We start from the raw sequence: 21,208 nt of genomic DNA, 5'->3' as shown, positions 1-21,208 counted from the left end.
GGTGTGGTGGCATTTGGGAGATAGAAGACATATGTGGTTATATAGCTTGTAGCCCTTATCACCTCGTTTGCCATCAATAAGGTGCTTTGGTGGGCTCATCTTTGACAAGCGGTGGTATCCACTAGAAAGTAATAAAAACAAAGACAATTTTGTTTGTGAGATGTAAAATTAACAAATGAAAGAGGACACAAAACATAAATAGTGTTGGATGCCATTTGCTTTTTTTTATCTGACAAATGAAGTAGTTTATCAAGAAATTTTGCATGGCCGTCTACACATGTGATTTTTTGGAAACTTACGTGAAAACTTTCAAAGTTCTCACCTAAGACGTGGTTTCTACCGTATATATTTCCTATTTGGATTGCACCTACAACGTTGGAGTTTCTTCGGCCCCTGTCCAAGGCACGATTGGTCCGGTAATCTGGCATATATAATAATCCTCTCCTGACACTACAACATTCGCTACTGGACTATGCTTGTAACGGCCTTACATGTAGATGGCCCAATTTTTCTCTTTTTTTTCTCCTTATTTTAATTTTCGCTTATTTTCTCTACTTCTGCTTTCATCCTCGTTTTTTCGCTTATGTTTGTGCAATTATTTTTTCAAATACATTGTAGCTTGGGGTTCGTGGTGAAACGGTCATGCAAATTCCCAATTAACCAATGCTCATTTCTGATTTCTACCGACCAAACTATTTGGGAATTTTGTTTTGGTTTCGGAGAGAAAGTAATGGACAGGCTTTGATTTGCGCGTACAATTTATAGCTGCAATATCTATTTGGCATATCATTATATTACTCTAGATTAAGCTCAGAATAATCATCGATTTTACCTATGTAGTCGCTAGTACTAGTGCCGAGACGTCTCAACTTCTGCACAATACACATACATATCTGAACAAGATTCAGAACACACACAGACCCGTACGTAAACAATGCAGTTATGCACATCATGGAGTAGGCTAGCTAGATTACAAATTGGCATGGCATACATACACATAACCCAAACAATTAAAGAGGTAAAAGAATATACTACCTTCGTACCTAAATATTTGACGCTGTTAACTTTTTTTTATACACGTTTGATCATTCATCTTATTCAATAAATTTACATAACTACTTATTATTTTTATATCATTTTATTTTTTGTTAAGTATATTTTTATGCATATATATAGCTTTATATATTTTATAAAAAAAATTTGAATAAGAGAAATAGTCAAAACGTGTATAAAAAAGTAAATGACATTAAACATTTAAGGACGGAGGACGGACGAAGTAGACGAATTGATGAGCGACGGCAATACACTCGGATCATATCACGTGTACATGGTACACTTAGGGCTAGCTAACTAGTGAATAGTGATACACACCTATAGTAAGTCTAGTAGGCAGCAATGTACATAGTCCGATAATTAACTAGCATGAAGTACATTACATTTTACATTTGTGCAACACTTATTCTGCTAATTTAATTGCTGCTAATTAATTAATTAGAATTTAGATTTAGATGGACTGGACGGCCTTGGCCATGGCGAAGGCGGCGGCGGAGGCGAGGGCGCCGACGACGGTGGTCTGGAGGGCGCTGAGGAAGGGGCGGTTGCCGGTGAAGTGGCCCTTGACGTAGCCGAAGAAGAGGAGGGCGGCGAGGGTGACGGCGACGGAGGTGGCCATGGCGCGGTCGGCCGTGGGCACGAACATGTAGGGCAGCAGCGGCACCAGCCCGCCCACCACGTACGCCAGCGCGATCGTCCCCGCGCTCGTCACCGCCCTCCTTGGATCCGGCTTCTCCAGCCCCAGCTCAAACCTATTCATTTTTATTAATCACAATGTTAACTTAATTGTTATCCAATACATGTCTGCTCTCTCCGTTCCAAAAAATAATATAAGGTTCGCACTGAGGTTTACTTAAAAGATTCACGGTTAGTAATCTCCGTGATCAATTTTTTGAATTTTGAATTGCAGGACTCGATTCACTTTCCAACCACCCGTTTGTCACTCATGAGAAACCGTGTGGAACAAAACATAAATGCTTATAGTCTGGCGTAAGAAACGGATCATATAAAATACTTATATTTTGCTATGGCGGAGCAGCATATGTCATCTGCATTAGTTGTCCGAAAATACTATAGATTTCTAACTAAATCAATTTGGATTCAAAACAGTTTAAATTTCGGTTGGTGGTTTCATAATTAATTAATTTTTTGCTTACTTCATCATGAACTCAAGCCAGGCCTTGGGGTTGTTGCGGAGGGAGTTGACGACGGGCCCGTACTCCTGAGGGCCCAGCCCATACTGCGACAGTATCTCCGCGATCTCCGCCGCCTCTGCGCATCAACGAATCTCAGCTGTCGGATCCCCGCACAAAACCACCCGTGTGTGTGTAACATAACAAGAGAGAGAGAGAGAGAGAACTCGGAGGGGAGGATTTACCGGTGTCGGGGACGGTGTCGATCTCCTCCTGCTCGCGCTGCAGCTCGCGGTGGTAGTGGTCCGCGTCGCTCTTCGCCGCCAGATACCTGTGTCAAATCTGTGTATCATCTGTTCGATTCTGTCTATGCTTAATTTTTTAATTTTTAGTTTATTTTAAGTTTTTTTCATCGAAATTCATTTTTTCAGCCTTTTTTATATACGTATATAAAAGTTTTTATTCGTAAATTATTTTTTTTTAAATATGTTTTTCTGAAGCCAAACACAATCACGCTGGATCACCGCAAAAGGAAATTTACACAAGATCTCAGTCATCGTCAGAACCGAGGAACTCGGTTTAATCATGCGATGACTGTATATGTATGTATTGGTTGTTCCAGGAGAGAAATGCAGTCGAGAATACGAAGCAGAAAAGGGGGTTAGTTAAATTCGGCTGTGAATCGCATGGATGGATATATGCTTGCAACTTCGAGGCGTGCAAAAAACCTGGTGGTTAATTAATTTGCGGAGAAACGGATTGATTAATTAATTAATCAAGTAGTAGTGTACCCTCCGAGGCCCATGGAGATGGCGCCGGCGGCGACCTCGGCGAGGCCGGCGGTGAGGACGAGCGCGGAGGGCGCGTTGGCTCCGGACAGCCCCGCGGCGAGGGCGAACGGCACGGTGAGCCCGTCGGACACGCCGATGATGATGTCGCGCACCACCTCGCCGGCGGTGAAGTGCTTCTCCGTGTGCTCCTCCAGCAGCAGCCGCTGCTTCTCCTCGTCATGCACCAGCTGCTTCACCATCCTCGCCGCCGGCCGTGCGCTGCTAGCTAGCTAGCTCGTGGAGGATGATTAAATCAAGAGTCTAGCTAATGATCTAATCTAGCTTAGCTAGCTAGGCCGATTAAGATCTTGCCTTGCTTAATTAGCTTTTTGGAGGTTGAGTTCTTGGTGTGTGTGTGTGAGAAATGGGCAGGGTTGAAGAGGGGATTTATAGGGGTTAGAGACCCGGTGAAATGACCAATTTGGACATGGTTGGTTGGTTGCCAGGGTGAGTTATTTATGACTTCTTTGGTCATACATTGGTACATACATACAAGGTCTTTGCACTAGAATTTTTGTCACAGCATTAATGTTTGGCAGTCCACGTAGGTTAGTCTCAATATATAGTTTTATGGCATAGTTAATAAGACTGTAAACTAGGTAACCGAGCAAGAATTAAACTCATCTATTATCTCATGAAACTCCCTCATTTAATGACTCTGACAAGTTAGCAATTTTATTGATATGACATTCTATTTAATGTGCATGACACTCCCATAAAATATACATTGGGACTGGTCTTACAATCTTCAGCTCTTTTATATTTTCATATTTCGAGAATCCACAAGTATGTATGAAAACATGACTAGGAGTGAGAAACTTGGATTTACTTTCTTTAATATTTTCACTGGTATTAGTTACTTATTTTTCTTTTAAAATATTACAGGTTACATGTTAAAATCTCAAGCTCCCCTTAACAATAGTATCATGCAATTAATGGATATCATATTTTGCATGGTCGAACGAGTGCAATGTAAGGCGAAGACATGCTCTCTTCGATTTGATAATTCCTATCACGTTGAACAATGCTAAAGTTAAACTTTTTTCATAAATCTGACTATTAATAATTTTATAAAAATATTTAAAGACTTTAAAGACACTAGAGCAACACGTATAACAAGTTTTAGAAGTATTTTAATATACACAAAATTTATTCATATATGGCATATAGAAAAAAAATCATATATAGTCAAAACCGTGTCTCCAGTCCAATTCGAAGTGTACATCGGGATGGCCGAGGGGGCGACGCGACGTACACGTGCAGCGGCGGTGCCGCGACACGGCGTGTGGCCACCACGAGCCGCCAAGCTAGCAACCAAACATCGGCAGCGTGCGGTGCGGCGCACTAGCCACCCCAAAAGCTGCTGCATCACGCCCAGCTTTCGGTTGGAAAAACCGGGCCACCTCACCTCGCGTAGGGCAAGTTTAAACTCCAATTCATCTATAGATAATCTAATATCTAATTCATACCGTAGTCTACCAAACATATATATTACTTATTAGTAATATCTAATAGTCTCATCTGCCATACACACCCTGAGTTTTGGCTCGCTAGCTCACTGCTCTTCTCTTTTCTATTTTATCTCTTTAAAATATGTTTATAACTAGTTTATAGCCTGCTATTGTGTCTGCTCATACCCAAACCTACGACCACCTAATACATCCGTTCAAACGTAGAGATATATTTTATATATTATTCAGTATAGATTAGAAAAATGTTAAAAGATTATTTTTAATTCAGTGATTAATTTCGAATTTCGAGTTAATTAGGTTTGTCTTCTAAGCATTTGAATGGCTATAGAATTATCTAAATAGTTGAAATCCTAGGAAGCAATAAAATAATACTTATATTACCATATAAAATTTAAATCATAAAAATGCTTATATATTAGTGTATTACGAGAGACGTACTACGCCGGATCTAAGCCTCACAAGCTTGGAGTGCCTTCGTCTAAGACGACGGAATACATGCGGCCACAAGTAATTAATTTCTCATATAATTTAATCTCTGGAGGTCATAGATACTGATTTATATATAGGCTCCGCTCATTTTTAACCGTGTATTTTTTGATTTTCTGTTGTGGCTAGGTTTTCTGAGTTTTTGCGGTTGAAGATGTTTTAGATATGTCTATATTTATATATTAGTCAATGTATATTTTTTATATATGTATCATTTATAGTCATCCATATGAATTTCGATAATGATACAAAATCATATATGGTTCATATATATATATATATATATATATATATATATATATATATATATATATATATATATAAGGTTTTAATTTGATCTTTATACAGAAATTATTTTTGTTTTTTTTATCTATAATGAAAAATCAAATAATCTCTTTATCTCGGCTCGAGCCGCGCGGGCCATACTTCAATATCCAAAATCAATATATATGGTAGTACTACATAGCATCAAGGATCCATGCTTGCCATTATTCAGAAATAATAATTGCATCGGTGAAACTGTGAAGAAGAACGTAAAAAAAGCTACTCGATCCTACATATCACCAACGCCTGCTACCTGCAGCAGCATTTCACCATGCATGAGAAGAACGGGTCAATACACATCTCAGTTCTGGGGAAAACTACTGAAGAAAACATGCGTACATGCATCATGATGTGTCAAGACAGAGATCGATCCAACCAACTCCATCCAATCCAAAAACGTTGTCATCTTCCTCTTCCTCTCTACTGGTATACACTTTTGCTCACGGAGCTACCACACTGTTCCATGAATCTGCGTGCGTTAATTTCTGTGGTTACTTTAATCATGTGGCTGCTGGATTGCTGCAGATCTTGGCCAGTGCATGCAGTGTCTCTTGGAACAAGGGTAGGGGCAGCCACACCTCGATCGTTCCAAGTTTTTAGTGTTTTCTTATTCTCAAAGCTGCAATCAAGGTTGGACTAGCTGCTGGTATATAGTGCTTTATTTTTTTTTTATGTGTGAGCAGGTCACTGAATCACTTTCTGCCAAGGGAGCGTGTCAAGATCTATCAACATGGTAGATAATTTTAACCACCGTTCAATTCAGTAGTTTCAGCTAGCTCCTTTCGAAATGGAGTTTAATTTGTTGGAGAAATATCGTGGGGATTAACTGAACTGATTCATGTAAAAATCCCGTAAAGTTTATGGGTTCTGAAGAAGCCGTTGTGTATCTTTTATGAAGGCGATCGAGCATGGTTGTTTGTGAAGAGAGCCGGTTTGAAAAGATGGAAAAACAACTGAATAGTGTCTGATTCTTATCGAACTTTAAGGTATAAAATGGTCTCATCTGATACTGATCAGTTGCTCTCTTCTGTGCACATCTTTATTTGGAAAAGGAAACTGGAAAACTGCCTGAACATAATGTTGGAGAATATCTCTCTTTCAACAGCATGTCGGAAAATATCTCTTTCAACAGTGAGTCACTGATCCACATAACTCAAGCATATCATCACACACGTGGTAACCCAAATCATAGATCCAATTCTATCAAGAATGATGAAGAATATCAGAGATAGATACAACATGGCCATAGATAGATCATAGATAGGCATGCATGCAGTAGATTGAGAGCCATTTTGACAGAGATGAAAAAGGCAAGCAAGCTAACATGCACACACACATAAGAAAATATTCCATGACAAGAAGAGGAAGACAACAGGTGTCAAGGCCAAAGTGCCAAAGAAAAGAAGGCTCAACGAAACAGCAAACCTGTCTTCTCATCTATAGAATTCTACTAATTAAGTAGCTAAACTAAGACCTTGTTTAGTTTCTAAAATCATTTCGTAACAATATCCCATCAAATCTTTAGACACCTAAATGGAGCATTAAATATTGATGAAAATTAAAACTAATTACACAGTTATGGAGAAATCGTGAGACGAATCTTTTAAGCCGGTGCATGATTAGATATAAGTGCTACAGCAACCAACATGTGCTAATGACAGGTTAATTAGACTCAAAAGATTCATCTCGCAGTTTCTAGGTGAAATCTTAAATTTGTTTTATAATTAGATTATATTTAACACTTTAAATATGTGATCGTACGTGTTGATGTGATCCATCCTCAAAAATTTTTAGGAACTAAACGGTGCCTAATGCATGCGTTGTTGCAACTGATCTTTCGAGGCCCCCCTTGCGTGTGCCTGCCACAGGCCGGCCTTGATTAGCTTAGCTGCTGTTCCCTATTCCATCACCAGAATATTTAATTAAGTAATTAATTAATTAATGCTTTGTTATTAATTAATTCATGTGGATATGAACACAGGACGCACAATGTGCTCACGCCATGGTGTGTGTGTGTGTCTGGCGCAGGACATGCTGCATGGGGCTGAGGAAGAGACAAAAGTTTGCCTAGGTCACACACAATTGAATGAACAACTACTGCATATATATATGCAAGTGGTATTTGGTGGGGGCTGTATTTTGTTAATATAAGTAGGGTACATGTTAGTATCATTTACAAGATGAGAGAGGGGCAAAGTAAGTGATTAATTTAAGGTTTGAGTTGGACATTTGGGTCATTAATATATTATATATTGAGTTCTCTACTACTATAAGTAGTGGTGGTGAATCTGCCAACTATCCTACCACCAACTCCCTCCTATTTTTTAAAAGAAAAAATAATTTAGACATATATATCAAACCACTTTATTAACTCTACTTTAATAATATACTAATGATATTTTTAATAAGATCCTATTCCAAGGTAATATGCTAGTGTACTAGAAGTTTCCATCTTGGAGAAACACATGCTAGTATTTGATTGTTGGCATATTTTGGCATATGATCCAAGGGTTGTTTGCACCCTTTTGGTGGTGATTTTGCTTGGTGCTTCCTAAATGGATCAACAGATCTTTGATTAAGAGGTAGCATACTTTGTTCACACATTACTTCATGGTTGGATCCTGCATGCATGAGTGGTTATGGCAATATACATACCTGTCCAATAAACAAAATACAGCTTAATTTGTTCAATTTAATTATCCTAGCTCAGTACGTATTACTCAACCATTTTGGTGAGCAAGCTAGCCACATGGTCTAACGATGTGTGCAATCTTAGCCGCCTTGACTAATTATCTACAATTATTTAAACATTCCCAACTAAAAGGTTGGGGAAGCTTTTATATATATTAGTGTCACATGCTTATCGCAAGTATTGTCTCTTGCTTCTAGATGGACCTCGTTGTCTGTGAGTAATTGCACTTGCATCAAGTTAAGCATGCACTTGCAATTGCCCAAATATGTAAGCCATATATCTACCCATCACAACACAAGTATATGTGTCCTGTCTTTGACTCAAGATATGATTAGGAGCTATATGTACATGCTTATAAATTACTCAAACTAGTCAAAAGTATAAATATTTCTGAAATTTAATTAAACTTCACAATATAAACATTTCTAGCACTATAGATGGAATTATATTTGTTGCATTAATCATATTGTATTTAAATTTCTTTCCATCTTACTCCCAGCCTCCGACTATATCTTATTAAATACTACATCCGCTCTAAATAAGTTCATTTTCCAGTTTTTGGATACAATCTTTGACTATTCGTTTTATTTAAAAAAATTATGATTAATATTTTTATTGTTATTAGATGATAAAACATGAATAATACTTTACGTGTGATTATTTTTTTATTTTTTTATAATTTTTTAAATAAAACGGATGGTCAAATGTTGGATACAGAAACTGAAAAAAAGTTTTTCTAGGACGGGGACAGTAACAGACATGAAAATATTTTCTCATCAACATTAAACAACCTTTCCAAGCAGTTGGAGTAACATTGCTCATCATGCTATCTTGCCTAAAACCAACATGGATGGATGATGGCTCCATGGACCAAGAATGCACTAATAACACCAAAGATCAAAATCATAGCCCACAGGAAGAAAAAAATGCAAAAGAGGAGAAGAAAAGGCAGGCTAGCACCAATCCTGCAGGCTGCATTATTGGTTTCTTGGAGGTGGTAGGTGGTGGGGCCGGCGCCATGGCTGAGCTCAGATTGAAGGGAGTGTGGCTACCACACGCCTCATGCTGCTTGCTTTGCTTTCTTTTGCTGAGGTGACCCTGACCGATCGACCTGCCCATATCATCACTCCTTTGGAATTAAGAGCGAAAAAAAAAAGAGCAAGGCTACAAAACAAACGGACAAGTTAGGCTGACCTGTAAACAGGTTAAAGATGATTTGGAAATGTTCAAAGAGAGAGCTCGTGGGGTTATCGTCTGGTTTTTCCTTATTAAAAAAAGTCAGATGATATATTTGTAAATAAAACTTGTATGTACATATTCTTAGCAATTTAAAAGAAAATGTTGGAAAATAAGCTTTGATGTAAAACAAAATCAGAAAATCAACTTAAATTCATAAGGTTAAAAGTTTAAATTTTACCTTATAAGTAGCAGAAGTGAAAAGATGGAGACGAAGGATTCTAATTCATATTATTCACCTCTTGTTTTTCTTCTTGGCTTTTGGCTCTCTGATCTCTTGTGGTTGTTAGGCTTGGTGGTGGCTTGCAAAAGAACATTGATGCCCACTAGCTGCTGTCTCTATTTATGAGTTCATGCAGATTCCTCCAGTGTGATGCATGTTTGATCTTGGAGGGGAATTTTAATTCTCGCCCTTTCAAATCGGCCGGTTTTATAATGATTTTGGGAGCAAGGATATATGGCCTCTGAAATGGTTCTAATTATTTCGCATGCATGTTGGTAATTTGGTATGTACTATTGGCCTTGATATTGAACTGGTAAATTAACCGTGTTTTGAATTAAGGTATATATAATGGATAGATGGAGTATATTATATTATATTTCTGTTTTTTTAAGGGAAAGGATCTAATTAAGCTCTGCCGGCCAATTAAATTGTGAATATTGGTTGCTGTTGTTGATGTGTTATATGATAAACATAGGGTTTAAACATAGCGTACGTAAGCACATAACTTTGAAGAAAAAGTTGTCACGTAACTCGTGTCTAGAAAAAAAGTACATTAGAACGAGCATTGGTAACCCAATAGGTCCAAAAAAATAACAATTTCTTAGTGCATATCGGTTTACAAAAGCTGGTGAGGCAGTGAAGAATCTTTTCCGCGGTCATCACATTGCAGCCACGTAATATCACGTTCATGCTTACTCTGTATATCCATCCTAAAATAAATCAATTCATATAGAAGATATATTTACAAATAAAAATAATTTCTAAATAAAATTTTTATATATATGCTCTTAGCAATTTAAAAGCGAAGACTGGAAAATAAATCGTAATAAAGAAAAATCTCAAAATCAACTTTATATTTAACTCTTAAAGTTTAAATTTTGACTTATAAGTATAAGTAGAAGCAAAAAGATTAGTCCGATAATCTTAACTACCATTGGTTCACGAATTGAGAAATTTTATTTCTCCAATATTTTTTACCTATCGGCCCATCGATTATATACTCCTACTTATAAAAGACATTTTTATTTTTTTTTTCTTCACCTCTAAATTAAAATTGCTTTGAGAGATACGAGAGTTTGGTTTATTATGAGACGAAAAGACATATAGGATTCTCTCCTTGCCTAACGCTGGGTAGTGAGAAAGTCTGTACGTAATTCTACTATCATCGGTTTAAACTGTCATTCATTTATGGGCCGGTTCCGGTTTTGTCATTAGTATAAATTGTTGAACCATATTTTTATAATTAATAATTAACATGATTGTATAAGAGCTATACTCCACCTATTCAAATTTTAGTGTGAAAAAAAGAGATAAAACCCATTAGATGATAAAATACGGAGATGCATGGATATATTAATTCTATTAGCGTAAAACCAACGCAGAAATTGTTGAATCTGGTTTGGTTGGCCGAATTGAATGATATTCCTTACAGTACGTGATATGATCCTGACTACTCAGCAATCATGCATCTCGATCTTAGGGCCTGTTTGTACTGCGGTACACTGTCCCGATATTACTCCCTCCGTCCCTAAATGTTTGACAATATTGATTTTTTAATATATGTTTGACTCTTTATCTTATTAAAAAAATTACATAATTATTAATTATTTTTATATCATTTTATTTATTATTAAATATACTTTGATGCATATATATAACTTTACATATTGTACAAAAGAATTTGAATAAAACGAATAATCAAACATGTGTAAAAAATTAATAGCGTCAAATATATAAAATAGAGGTAGTAAAAGTATTTGTCACCACGGCAACTGGTCAAATGGAAAGGATAAGCAAGCGTGCATGGACATGGTGCAGGCTAGTGAGAGTCACGACTCGAGGCGGCAGCACACAGCACGTTAGTTTTTTTCCATGTGCTCGACCAAAAGAAAAGGCTACCCTCTCTTTACGTTATTTTCATTAACATCACTGATACATCGGCGCACTAGAGAATTGGACTCAAATGTCAACGATTAGGGCTGCTAATGGGTTAGATGAAAATGGATTAGATGGGTTGGGTTTTAATTTAGATTGTCTTTGGTTGGGTACAAATAGATTGTTACTTTAAATTATTTGGATTAGATTGGGTTATAGAGGCAAATAGATTGGTATGGACTGGATTTTATCGGATAATTTTAGGTTTTAACTGGATTTAACCAACGGAGGGCAAATAGATCCTTTAATTGGGTAGCTAATGGATAAGAGAATAGACATATGTGGGACTCACATGTAGAAATTGATCAAAATTTGCAGATAGTTGCTTTTATAGATAATAAATAATTCCACCAAATTTTAGTCAAATTTGATAAATTTGTACAGTGTGAACGCGAGTTTTCAAATTTTAGGTCCGAGTTTATACATACCAAATGAACACATCCATTCTGCTAGAGTAGGTTGCATCCATTTGAACCAAATGGTTCTGTGAGGGTTGGACTAAAATTAAAGTTGAATTGGTTTGGATTTGTCAGAGTGCAAGCTCCTCGAGCGTGAGTTAACTGAACCCTTTTTTGGTTCGGCCCAGAGATGTTAGGTCAAGATTTCCAGGAAGGAATGAACACAGAAGAGGTTATATAGGTTCGGGCCGTCAAATGGCGTAATACCCTACTCCTGTCACTTGGTCACTGTATGGTAAGTGAATACAAACCTTCTTTTGGAAGGCTTTTATCTGATTTAGCGAGAACGGATCTCTCTCCTTTTCTAAGTGGGGCAAGACATCCTTTTATAGTAGTAAGGGGTCACCACAGTCACCTCAATCCTACCTCCTACCGGCGGGTAGGTTATCATGATGCTATGGCAGCTGGTCTACCGCCTTATCGGGTCACGGTCACGGTGACCCACCGTTGTCTTGTCGGCCTTAGTCCGTCAAATGATAGGTGGGCGTGTCAGCCACGATGTCCTTGCTTGGTCCCATCAGTCAGAGGGTCGGTGAAGGGGTCGACCACGCCTCTCTTGCTTGGTCCTATCGACCGGTGTTCCATCCCTAGGGTGGGTGACCGTTCCAAGCAACGGGGCAGCCGCATTAAATGCGACGGTGATGAAGCAGGGGTTTGTACCCTGACAATTCTGAGGTGTGTCTGCCTTACCAGAGGTACTTTCCCCACTCTTTATCTCTTTTTCTACGGAAGGCACCATCGAAGGCACATGCGCGCATGCACCACACTAAATGTGGGGCAGACACACTTCTTCCCCTGCCACGCGGGTGACGCGTACTCCAGGTCCTCTCCCATCACATTAAATGCGAAGGTTGAATCCTAGGGCCGCGCCCCCCCCCCCCTCCTTGACACGTGGGCTTCGCAACAATCCAGAGACGCGCCGGGGGTCAGGGTGGCCTGACCCCGACCCCTTGATCTGGCCAGCTATCTCTGGGGTTCGTCGTGGGGGCACGTGTCTCTTGGGGCCCGACCCTCTTCCTAGGGATTTTTGGGCACACAGCTACCACGTGACACACTCGCAGGGATACTCCGGGCCCATATCACCGATAGAAACACGTGCTGCACTCGTAGGGATACCCCGGGCCCATGTCACCAACAGGATTGGATCGTAATAAAGAATAATTGGTGTGGGTTGGTTTGGTAGACTAATTAATAAAGAGATGGATTGGAGTGGATTTGCATTGGATTGAAATCCATTGACAGGCTTACCAACGACAAGAGCATCCACAATGTATCTAGAAGTGGTCATTATATAATAAATAATCTCATATGAAATGTCTTTATACATCGTGATGAGGGGAGATAATTGCTATTTTGACCACGAAACCGAGTGGTTTTGCTAGAATGGCCACCGATCCATTGGCTTCGCTAAATGACCTTATATCCGGTGGCTTTGATTTAAAATGGTCATTGCAACTTTTTTATTCACAGAAAATCCAAGTCAACCAGTCAACACAAATTATGACCAAATTACCCCTGAGTCAATTAGAAACTCATTTGCATTTTTTTCTCTCATCCCGGCGTTCTCTCTCTCGTGTTCGCCGGCCACCAAAGGCGTTGCCATGCCCGGCGCTGACGGCGCGTCGCTGGCAACTCCCTCGCCGGCGAGCAGGCTACCGGCTAACTCCCCCGCCGCCCCACGCCTTCGCCGGTCGAGGCCGAACCCGTCGTGCACTCCTCGCAACGCACGTGGATCCGGCGGCAGGCAATCTAGCGGTGGCGAACCTACATAGAGTTATCTGGGGTCCGAGGACCCTAGATAAATTATCTAATTCTTACTTAAATTATACCATATTAATTAGGGTACGGATACAAAAATTAAAAATTAGTATGTATTGGACCCCGATAATTTCCGGGTTCGTCAGTGCAGGCAGGCATGATTCATGCATACGCGGATCCGGAGTAGTTTTGGAAACACTAGATTAATTAGGCGTGTGGTTTTAATTAATTAATTGTGGTTACCACCTGGAGGCTGGAGCTAGCTAAATTAAGCTGCGCGGCGAGCTTAATTTGTTGCGTCTCGGGCGTCAGGTCTCTCTCTCGTCTTCTCTTCTGTCCATCGATCCTATCGATCGATTTGCGTGCGTGAGACCCGTCGACAACGAGCGAATCGTTTTTCTTTTTTTCTATTTACCGTATCAAACGGCTTTACAAGCTTTTAAATAGCTAAAAATACATATATAAAGCTTTATTTATATATTACTTTTCTTTTGTAAATATATTATTTGACCTTTTTTTTTCACAATCACCTCCATCATGTTTATTTCAACAGTAAGATCAATAGTGTAGAGAAGGCTTGGCGTTAGCGCTTCAATGGACACGTACTACTACTGATTGTCATGAAATCTGATTGCAGTATGGTTTCACAATCGTTGAAGTCTAATATAGGGAAAAAAATCCAGTTTAGCTTGCATAATTAGGGAGGCAAATGACCTCGTGATGAGAGACAAGAGAATTGTTTTTAGCAAAGCTCATCATAGCCAGAACAAAGTTAGTCATTTGCTACTACCTCCGTCCTAAAATCCGTCCTAAAATAAGACTACTTTTTAGTTTTTCAATACAATGTTTTTGACTCTTCGTCTTATTTGAAAATCTTTTGTAATTAATATTTTTTTATTCTTACTAGATGATAAAACATAAATAGTACTTTATGCGTTAGTAATTTTTTAAGTTTTTTATAAATTTTTCAAATAAGACAAATGGTCAAACTTTAGACATGGAAAAACGAAAAATAAAGTTATTATGGGACGAAGGTAGTAGCTAACAAGGCGCGCTGTGAGTTCTGGTTAGAAAAGAATTCATAATTTTATCTCACAGCTGGTTGTGAGTTAGGATATTAATCTTGAGTGATATATTTCCTTTTCCCCGAAAAAAAATAGTATATGAAACTACTCAATCCCTAAATAAACTCTAAAACCTTGTCCGATTTGACCTGCTGTTGCAGCGAACTACTACTTCAGTAGCACGTGAAATGCTGCTATTGACACGCACCGATCATCAATCTTTTCCTTTATAAATGGTGACACTGTACGGATTAACACCTGCACGTCATATTTATAAGTTAAAATTTAAATTTAAAAAACTAAATTTACAGTTGACTTTAGATTTTTTTATCGTAGTTTATTTTTTTATTTGTTTTTTCCTGTCGCTAAGAACACACTAAAAGTTTTATCTGTAAATTATTTTTTAATTATTAATAAATGTTTTCGTTTATAATTAATTCCAGAGGCAAGCAAAAACAGAGAGTGAGAGAGAGAGGAGAAAATTGCATATCTATCACAGCTAACTGCTGGTTTTGCAAAAATATCATAGTTCAGATGAGCTACTTTAAAATGTCACAGCTAACTAATGACAACATGATGGAAAGCCATTTTGGCCTATTATACAATCTGAGAATTTATTTTTTGATTTGTGAGGTTATTTGGAACAAATAAGCCCCTGCCATCAATTGAAGAGAGCAAGAAAAGAAAGAAGACAACTCACGGTGGAGAAAAAAACTAGGGTTTGGAGAGGAGAAGTCGACGGCGACCGCCACCCAGCGCCATCCCGCGCCCTCGCCGCCGGCGGCCGCCCTCCCCACGCCCTCCCCGCCGGCGTCTGCCACCCGCGTCGAGTCCTCCTCTCCCCGCGGCCCTCCCTATGCCCTCCTTTGCCGCCTGCGCCCCTCACCGCGCCACCCCCCGGCCGGCCGGTTGACTTCGCGCAGCCTCCTCGCGCCCTCCCCGCCGTTGGCCGGCATGCCAAGTCGTCCCCTCCTGGCCACGGTCCTTCGCCCCTCCCCACGCCCTCCTCTGTCGCCTCGGCCTTGACACAATCTCGTGCTAAAATTGTTGCAATTTTTAGATGAAGCAGACCATTTTTTTCCTGGGATTTTGTAGATGCAGTACGCATCTATTTCTTGGTTGATGCATCCAGCCATTTTTTCTCCGCCGTGAGTTCTGTTCGTTGTTCGTTCTCTTCTGTTTGTTCTCATCTGTTCTTTCTCTTCTTGCTCTTCCAATTGATGCCAGGGGCATATTTGTCCCAATAACCTGACAAATTAGAAAATGAATTCTCAGATTGCATAATATACCAAATTGGCATTTCAGCATGTTGGCATCAGTTAGCTGCGGTATTTTAAAGTAGCACATCTGAACTGTGGTATTTTTGTGAATCCAGCAGTTAGCTGTGATAGATATGCAACTTTCTCGAGAGAGAGGGGGGCAAATGGCCGAAATTTTTTATTAAATAAATATTTTTAGCAAGTAATTTTGTTACTAAACTATCGGACATTTTTTTAAAAAAAACTGAACCTTTTGGCCACACCAGTGTTGGTGGCATGTCAAGACAACGTTGTCACGCTGTAATTTCCTCGAATATTTAGTAATAAAACTATTTATTGGAAAAGTTTAAAAAATAAAAAAATTTCCAAATGGCCTGCCTTGGCTTGTCAGGTTGTGTCCGTGTGTGTTCTTGTCAGCGAACTGCATTTGCCTTGAGGAGCTTTGGTGGTACATGGCTTCTTTGGCCGTTGTCCAATGTCGACATATCATCATCATATACGTCCCAAATTATGAGAAGTTAGAACTTGAAGCTATTACTGTATTGCTGTCGAGATGCCCTATCAACGAGAAAATTGTTGCTCCAGCCTTGTCGTGTCCAAGTTTTGCTTGAAGGCTAATAATATAGCCACGTTGGCTATAAGAATCCTTGTAACATTCTCTCAGCCTACTCAGAGCAAGGTTAATAATATAACCAACAAGCTGGCTGTAAGGCTTCTTGTAGTTTTCTTTTAGCTCACTCATATATTAATTAACTCTCTATCTTTAATACAAGATCCACATGTCTTTCTTACATAATTTCTTGGTTGTTATGTCCATGCTGACTATAAGATTATAGCCCACTAGTCCTCACTTCTCTCATCTCTCCTCCACATAAGCATTTAGCCAGCTTGTAGCCTGCTATTATAGTTAATCACATATAGCAGTTAACTATTTATAATTAATACATGGTCAATTTGTCTCTTACGTAGTTTTTTGGTTCTTCTACCAGAGCTAGCTATAAGCTTATAGCCACTTCTTCTGTCTCCTCATATCTCTACTCCACCTCAGCATTTAGCCTTCTATCTCTTCTTCACGTTAGCATTTAGCCGGCTTATGGTCTGCTATTATACCTACTATAACCTCCAACAGTGTGGTGACGGTTACGGCTAGATACAGTCCCCAAAAAAAATTGCGAAATCATTTTGATAACTGTACTTTTTTTCTCTCTCGGAAATGAAACTGAAAGAACATATAGATAAAAAAAAAAAAACCGTATTAATGGATCGAATATCAGAGGTAAAGCTATCGAAATAGCTAGTGCCTTGAAAACGCCATACCACAATACATGGGAAGTAAAATATAATCATATCTACACTACAAATTTACATCGCATGCAGCTCTTAGTGAAGATTCCTATTAGTCGGAATATTTCATAATGCACTTCAGGTTCACATGAAACCGCAGTCACAACGATCCACATACTTTAGAAGATCACTGGACTAATTGGTTTGGAGAAATTTTAACTCTACCCACAGAAAAAAAAAAGTAAAAATGGAAATGTATGCCCACGTCAATCCATATAACTTTTTAAAATGTTTTAGTGGGTGTAAATTTACTATATATTTTCTCTATATAGCATGTAGAAAAGATGTCTTTTTTCTTTTTCTCATGTACTTCATTTATATGGACTGCTATAGAAAAGATTTTTTTTCCTTTTCTTCTTTACTGACCGAATGACTTTTACAAAAATCTAATACTTCGTTTTTTCCAAAACGAATACTCCTCCCATCTCAAAATAAGTTTTTTTAGTTTTTAAATATAATATTTGACTTTTTATCTTATATAAAAATTTATAATTAATATTTTTATTATTGTTAGATGATAAAATATGAATAGTGCTAACTAGTTTTTTTAAAAAAAATTAAAATAAAATAGATGGTAAAACAGAAAACACACAAATAATAATAATAATAATAAGAAGTCTTAAAAAAGGGGGAGCAGATCATCACGTGTACCTTCCCCGTTCAGCCGATCGAGGGATTAGTGTAGAAAAAGAGGATGAGGATGCACTACGGCCGTTGGCGCAGTCGTGCGCCGAACTTTTCCCTGTCCCGAGGAACGGCTCTTCCCGGCACCGCGGAGAGAGATACTCTGCTCTGGTTGAGGTCACACTCGTCATCTCATCGGCATCTCGACATAATTTTGATATTTTGATTCTCTTTTTAAACTTATTTTATAAATAGATCTAAAAAAAATTACATTGGGATGGGCTTTTTTGATTCTCTGGAGAACGACGGTGCCAATGACCTATAAAGTTCTAAAAAAGACTAATACGTAAGAAAAAATATTTACAAATAGGTTCTCGGTATCGGTGTCTACATTGGTGCCATCATTCTCCATATCAATGACTTAGCTGTCTCGGGGGCCAAGTTTGTCGACATCATCGTCTTTGGTGCCGAGACATTGGACCACGGCGCTAATGACGTTGGCACCGAACTGAAAGGTTCATTTTTGACTGAAGTTTTTTTAAGAGTCTATTTATGATTAAAGTTTTTTGAAAGGGTTATAGGTTAAAAATTCTAGGGCATCTGGCCTATGTACCGGTTATCTTATACACGTTAGAGCAAGTTTAATAGTATACCTACCTGCTAGCTCTAAATTATCTATAGTCAATGTAATAGCCATTTCATATAATAGTTATCTACAAAACAAATACTACACTATTAATATATGGTCTTACAAGTCATATACATATCGTGTCTTAGAGTCCGTGCTACAGCTGACTACAAATCTATAGCTTGTTGTTCTTCTCTCCTATCTTATTTACTTAAAATATGTTTATAGCTAACTTATAATTTGCTGTTGTACCTGCTCTTAGAGCCAGAAAAAAAAGGAGAAAATAAAAAATAATAAGAGCCGACTATTATGCGAAAAGCTAGGTTTCCACACGCTCTAATATAAATACATAAACGTATATGAGAAAAAGAGATATGACAAAAATAACAGAACATCATTATAGGTATTTGTTGTACTAGTTAGCCATAAGATGAGTTTGTAGTTAGGGGTTATTTAGATGGGGCTAAACTTTTTAGTCCCATGTCACATTGAATTTTTGGACACTAAATTAAAAAATTAAATATAGACTATTAATAAAACCCATCCATAATCTTGGACTAATTCGCGAGATGAATCTAATGAGCCTAATTAATCTATGATTAGCCTATGTGATGCTACAGTAAACATTTGCTAATTATGAATTAATTAGGTTTAAAAAATTTGTCTCGTGGATTAGCTCTCATTTATGAAATTAGTTTTTTAATTAGCTTATGTTTAATACTTCAAATTAGAATCCAAACATCTGATATGACTAGGGACTAAAAATAAGTCCCTAAAAACAAACAACCTTAGTAGTTGGCTCTGCTATCCAACTTGTGAGTAATTTTACCATCCCAATGAGCATTTTCCTAAACTGATCACTAGATGCAAGCTCGTTGAACAGAGCAGGTTTCCTTTTGAAGGTTTTAACCAAAATTGTCAATGATTAAGTTTTGATCTCTAGATTTGGATCCCAATGCAGGTTGTCTTGCACACCAGTGATCCTGGAGGCAAATATCGGATAATATATACGTGGCTCATGTGATGAATTTTCTAAAGCACGTCTACAATTTTTTTTGGAATATTTTCTCAGGAGTGTGTATATGATTCTTAGATGTCCCGGTGTAAAAAAAATTTGAGGTATGCACAATTTTAGACATATATGCACAATTTGAGCTATGTTCCTGAACAAGTTTGAGGTATGCACAATTTTAGACATATATGCTCCTATATAAAATTAAGATATGCCCGTGAAAGAAATTGAGAAATGTTTTGTGTTCAAATCTGAGGCCTGTGTTCTACAATCTGGATGTCTCTTATGAACTTTGGGATTTGGGATTTGAGATTTAAGAGCAGCTCTAGTTTAAAAAAAATTAAAAATGTATGCAACTGAATAAATCTTGAATATGTACCATTGTGCATTTGGGGAAAAATGGAAGGTGCACTAGAGAGTACACAAAGCACACATCCATAGCATGATTCAAAAATTTTGAAACATCTAACTCTAGCATAAGAAATCCACATCGGGAGAAATAGAAAAGAGGTTGCCATGTGCTCCAATGATTGAAAATAGAGAGATTAATACTTACCTCGAAATTTTATGGATGACTAAGATTAGCTAGGGCATATAAACATAAGTGCTAAAAATCCACTTTTCGCCCTAACTATGCTGTCAAAAAGGAAACAAACGTACAAATAGCATGTTAAGCGCATCTGGTGTAGTGGTATCATAGTACCCTCCCACGGTACTGACCGGGGTTCGATTCCCCGGATGCGCAGCTTCTGTGTCTTTAATTTTTACCGGAATCATATTTTGTTTAAATTTTAAACACTTGCTTTTATTTTTTACCGAATCATATTTTATTTCAAAAATATTTTTAAATCACTAAAATACATATATAAAAAAATATTTTTTTTCTTGAATAAGCCACAAACAATGGCGTCTGCGTGTTCCGCTAACAGAGCGTACCAGCAGCTGTTTGGGCAAAAGCATGTACTAGTTTATTAAGTGTGGTTGGGGGCCCATGGCCCACGAAAATCCATCAGATCTAGCCGGCCCAGCACTCCGTCACCTCTTCTCCTACATATGGTAAGACTAGGGAGATTTATTTGATTTGGTTTTCTGAATCACAGTTTAAGATAACGCGTTCATATCTCTAATACCAAATTCTGGGCAAATTCCCGGCCAGACAAGTGTCCCACGTGGCGCAGTGAATCTTCTCTAATACCAAATTCTGGGCAAATTCCCCGGCAAGACAAGTGTGCCACGTGGCGCAGCGAAAATCAAGCTCTCTAATATCGAATTCTGGGCAAACTAGAAAGACCACGCGCGTAATTACACAGGAACAATGTTTTTTTATTATAACCATAAATATGTGTTGTTATGAATTATTTTAAATGAAGAAATAGATCGGTCTTGTGGCTACTAAATGAGTTTGGGCAAATATAATTTATCCATTATTTTTTATTATAAATAGATCTAGATAAATTATTTTTATTTTTTTCCTGGCACGTTGAATCAAGGATGATCTTGGCAAAAAACATGTTATTAAATTGTTAAATCAGTGATATTTTAACATAAATGGATCGTTGTCAACACGTACGTCAGCAATAGTAGAAGTGTCTATGGGACAAACATGATGTGTAAAAAAATGTAAACTTTTTGGATGGGAGTAGTGCTCTGGCTGTTCAAAGTATTTTTTTAATCTCA

The 21,208-nt window shown here is 38.1% G+C and overlaps 1 protein-coding gene and 1 non-coding gene across 2 annotated transcripts; one reads left to right on the top strand and one right to left on the bottom strand.

Moving 5' to 3' along the window:
- Positions 1-1,234: 1,234 nt before the first annotated feature.
- On the bottom strand, positions 1,235-3,364 carry LOC102707335 (vacuolar iron transporter 2). Its single transcript, XM_006660542.2, has 4 exons — positions 2,978-3,364; positions 2,432-2,517; positions 2,211-2,325; positions 1,235-1,805 (listed from the first exon to the last, which is right to left on the bottom strand). Exons 1-4 carry the CDS (start codon positions 3,214-3,216, stop codon positions 1,505-1,507), a joined length of 741 nt encoding a protein of 246 aa, XP_006660605.1. The 5' UTR covers positions 3,217-3,364; the 3' UTR covers positions 1,235-1,504.
- A 16,841-nt stretch (positions 3,365-20,205) lies between these two features.
- Positions 20,206-20,276, top strand: TRNAG-CCC. Its single transcript has one exon. It is a non-coding gene; the product is annotated as a tRNA-Gly (tRNA).
- The last annotated feature ends 932 nt before the right edge of the window (positions 20,277-21,208 follow it).

Source organism: Oryza brachyantha, chromosome 9, assembly GCF_000231095.2.
Source record: "Oryza brachyantha chromosome 9, ObraRS2, whole genome shotgun sequence".
NCBI classification, from domain to species: Eukaryota; Viridiplantae; Streptophyta; class Magnoliopsida; order Poales; family Poaceae; genus Oryza; species Oryza brachyantha.
Note: the sequence above shows the minus strand (reverse complement) of the source record. Positions and strands in the feature narration are given on the sequence as shown.

What these genes read in the sequence shown, in the direction of transcription:
- LOC102707335 (XM_006660542.2), bottom strand. Translation starts at nt 3,216, where the DNA reads ATGGTGAAGCAGCTGGTGCATGACGAGGAGAAGCAGCGGCTGCTGCTG. An exon ending in ATCTCCATGGGCCTCGGAGG is followed by an intron (nt 2,518 to 2,977) that starts GTACACTACTAC and finishes GATTTGACACAG; the next exon opens with GTATCTGGCGGCGAAGAGCG. An exon ending in TGGCTTGAGTTCATGATGAA is followed by an intron (nt 1,806 to 2,210) that starts GTAAGCAAAAAA and finishes AAAAATGAATAG; the next exon opens with GTTTGAGCTGGGGCTGGAGA.